We start from the raw sequence: 2,292 nt of genomic DNA on the forward strand, positions 1-2,292 counted from the left end.
TCTGGCTAAACTACTGATCTTTGAAGAGAGAACAAAGGGATCAGAAAATAATGAGGGAAGAGAAGGGAAGGGAAGGGAAAGTGTGAAGATGCCCCTAAGACTATGTTGACTGAGAAAGGTTGTTTTGTAGACTGAGGGGAGAGTTTAGGGTATGACACTTCTCTTCCTCTGAAGGAGCTCTAGCTTAGGGTGGGACCTGAAGCCAAAGGGGTCTCCAACACTGGCCAATGAGAACCCAGGGAGTTCCTAGCTTGATGCCTTGAAATTGTACAGAACCTGGTGGGCTCTATTCTATTCTCTAAACTGTAAAACAGCTGTGGCTTGGCTACAAGGTTGACAAGATGAGACTACAAAGCAATGAGACATCTCCATGAGGAACACATAAAATCACTACCTGTCATGGCTCCTATGGGTGGGAGGTACATGGACTGGGTCAGTGAGAAGGCTAAGACTTGTAGCCACTCCAAGACTCTGGTCAAATGGGCTCCTGAGATAAAATGGGGCCAAGAAGGACTTTGGGGGTGAAGGAGTGTGGAAAACTTCTGACACTTGGGGATGCTATCTATTGGCCTCAAGGTAATGGGTCTGCTTTGATGGCCTCTGGGGAAAGGAAAGAGTTTCTAGAAAGGGGTCATTTCATAACAGGCTTCATCTACCATTACACTAGAGGACCGTTCCAAGTGAGGGATAAAAGAATGAGAGATAACATTCAAATCATTTAAAAAATCTTTTCTTCTCTTGCCTTCTTTCTTTGCTTCGTGTTTGTTTGGTTCCTTCTCATACAGTCAAATCATCCGACCTTGCCCGGCTGCTGGCTTTGCTTAGCCGGCTGAGGGGTCTGGTGTCATCCGCTGCCAGCTCTGGGCACAGTGGCGCCTTCTCCACTGGCAGCTCCGGCAGCTCTGGCTTATCTCCTGCCTTCCTTTCTATTGGGGTCCCCGCCTTCTCCTTCTCCTCCTCTTCCTCCAGCCCCACAGTGGCCTCCGGCGCCTCCGGGGTCACTGCCTCCGGTTCCTGCCTCTTCTCTTCCTCCTCTGGCGGCGCCTTTGCCTCCTCCTCTTCGCGCTCTGCCTCTACTTCTTGTTCTCCCACTTGAGCATAGGAAGGGAGCGTTTCCGTGTAAGCTCGGGACAGATCTCCCAGAGGTCCAGTGCCAATCTTTTCTTCGAAACGGCTGAAAGGGGTAGCAGCAAGAGGTCTTGTCTCCACCACCCCGACCTCAGTCAGGGGGAAATAGTGGGACACGATTTTCTCTTCTTCTAGGAGCTGGTAGCCCTTGGCCTTTTGGATGGAGGAGACAGCGATGGAGTGGAGGGATTTCTCAGGGATTTCCCCCAGGGGTTGTTCAGCGGGCCTGTTGAAAGCAGATCGGATTCTCTTCATGCCCAGGTGGCTGATTTCCATGATGTTGAGGAAGAGGGATACGGAGGCCACAGACAGCATGAAAAGGATGAAAATGGTTTTCTCGGTGGGTCTTGACACGAAGCAGTCCACCACGTTGGGGCAGGGCCATCGGCTACACTGATACAAGGGCAGGATTCGGAAACCGTACAAGAAGTAATGTCCCACGATGAAGCCCACCTCAAAGAGAGTCTTAAAGATGATGTGGCAGATGTAGGTCCTCAAGAGGGTCCCTTCCAGCCGGAACTTTTTGGTGCCCTTGGTACTGTTACTGCTCTTCTTGGTACTGCCTTGATCCAGGGCCAACGGTAGCCTCTCCCCATTGCCCCCAGACTGCTGGCACATCTCCTCAGCTTCCCTCTCCTTCCGCTTTTCTTCCATCCGGACGTGATGCACAGCATGGCCCACGTACACTAGGGATGGGGTGGAAACGAAGATGATCTGTAACACCCAGAGGCGGATGTGGGAGATGGGGAAAGCCTCGTCATAGCAGACATTCTCACAACCTGGTTGTTGGGTGTTACATACGAAGTCCGACTGCTCGTCTCCCCACACAAATTCTGCCGCCGTGCCCAGGATGAGGATCCGGAAGATGAAGAGGACAGTGAGCCAGACCCTGCCGATGACGGTGGAGTGCTCATTCACCTCCTCCAAGATGTTCCCCAGGAAACTCCAATCACCCATTTTTCACCCCCTAGGGGAGGAAGAGTACAAAAAGAGTGAGTGGACGAAGCATGAACCATTTGCCTTTTTGCTGAGGCAGCACAACTTAGCGGCGAGGACACTGGATTTAGTCACCTGAATTCAAACCTCATCTCTGACACTCGCTAGTTGTATGGCCATGAGAAAATCACTTAACCTCTCCTGTTCGTCTCTAAAATGGGAGGGTTT

At 51.4% G+C, this 2,292-nt stretch overlaps 1 protein-coding gene across 1 annotated transcript; it reads right to left on the bottom strand.

Moving 5' to 3' along the window:
- Window positions 1-777: 777 nt before the first annotated feature.
- On the bottom strand, window positions 778-2,085 carry LOC114043391 (gap junction alpha-8 protein-like). The gene has a single exon (XM_027862494.1). It carries the CDS (start codon window positions 2,083-2,085, stop codon window positions 778-780), a length of 1,308 nt encoding a protein of 435 aa, XP_027718295.1.
- Between the last annotated feature and the right edge of the window lie 207 nt (window positions 2,086-2,292).

Source organism: Vombatus ursinus, unplaced genomic scaffold (genome assembly GCF_900497805.2).
Source record: "Vombatus ursinus unplaced genomic scaffold, bare-nosed wombat genome assembly UNPS02014768.1, whole genome shotgun sequence".
In the NCBI taxonomy this organism is placed as follows: Eukaryota; Metazoa; Chordata; class Mammalia; order Diprotodontia; family Vombatidae; genus Vombatus; species Vombatus ursinus.

What these genes read in the sequence shown, in the direction of transcription:
- LOC114043391 (XM_027862494.1), bottom strand. Translation starts at nt 2,085, where the DNA reads ATGGGTGATTGGAGTTTCCTGGGGAACATCTTGGAGGAGGTGAATGAG.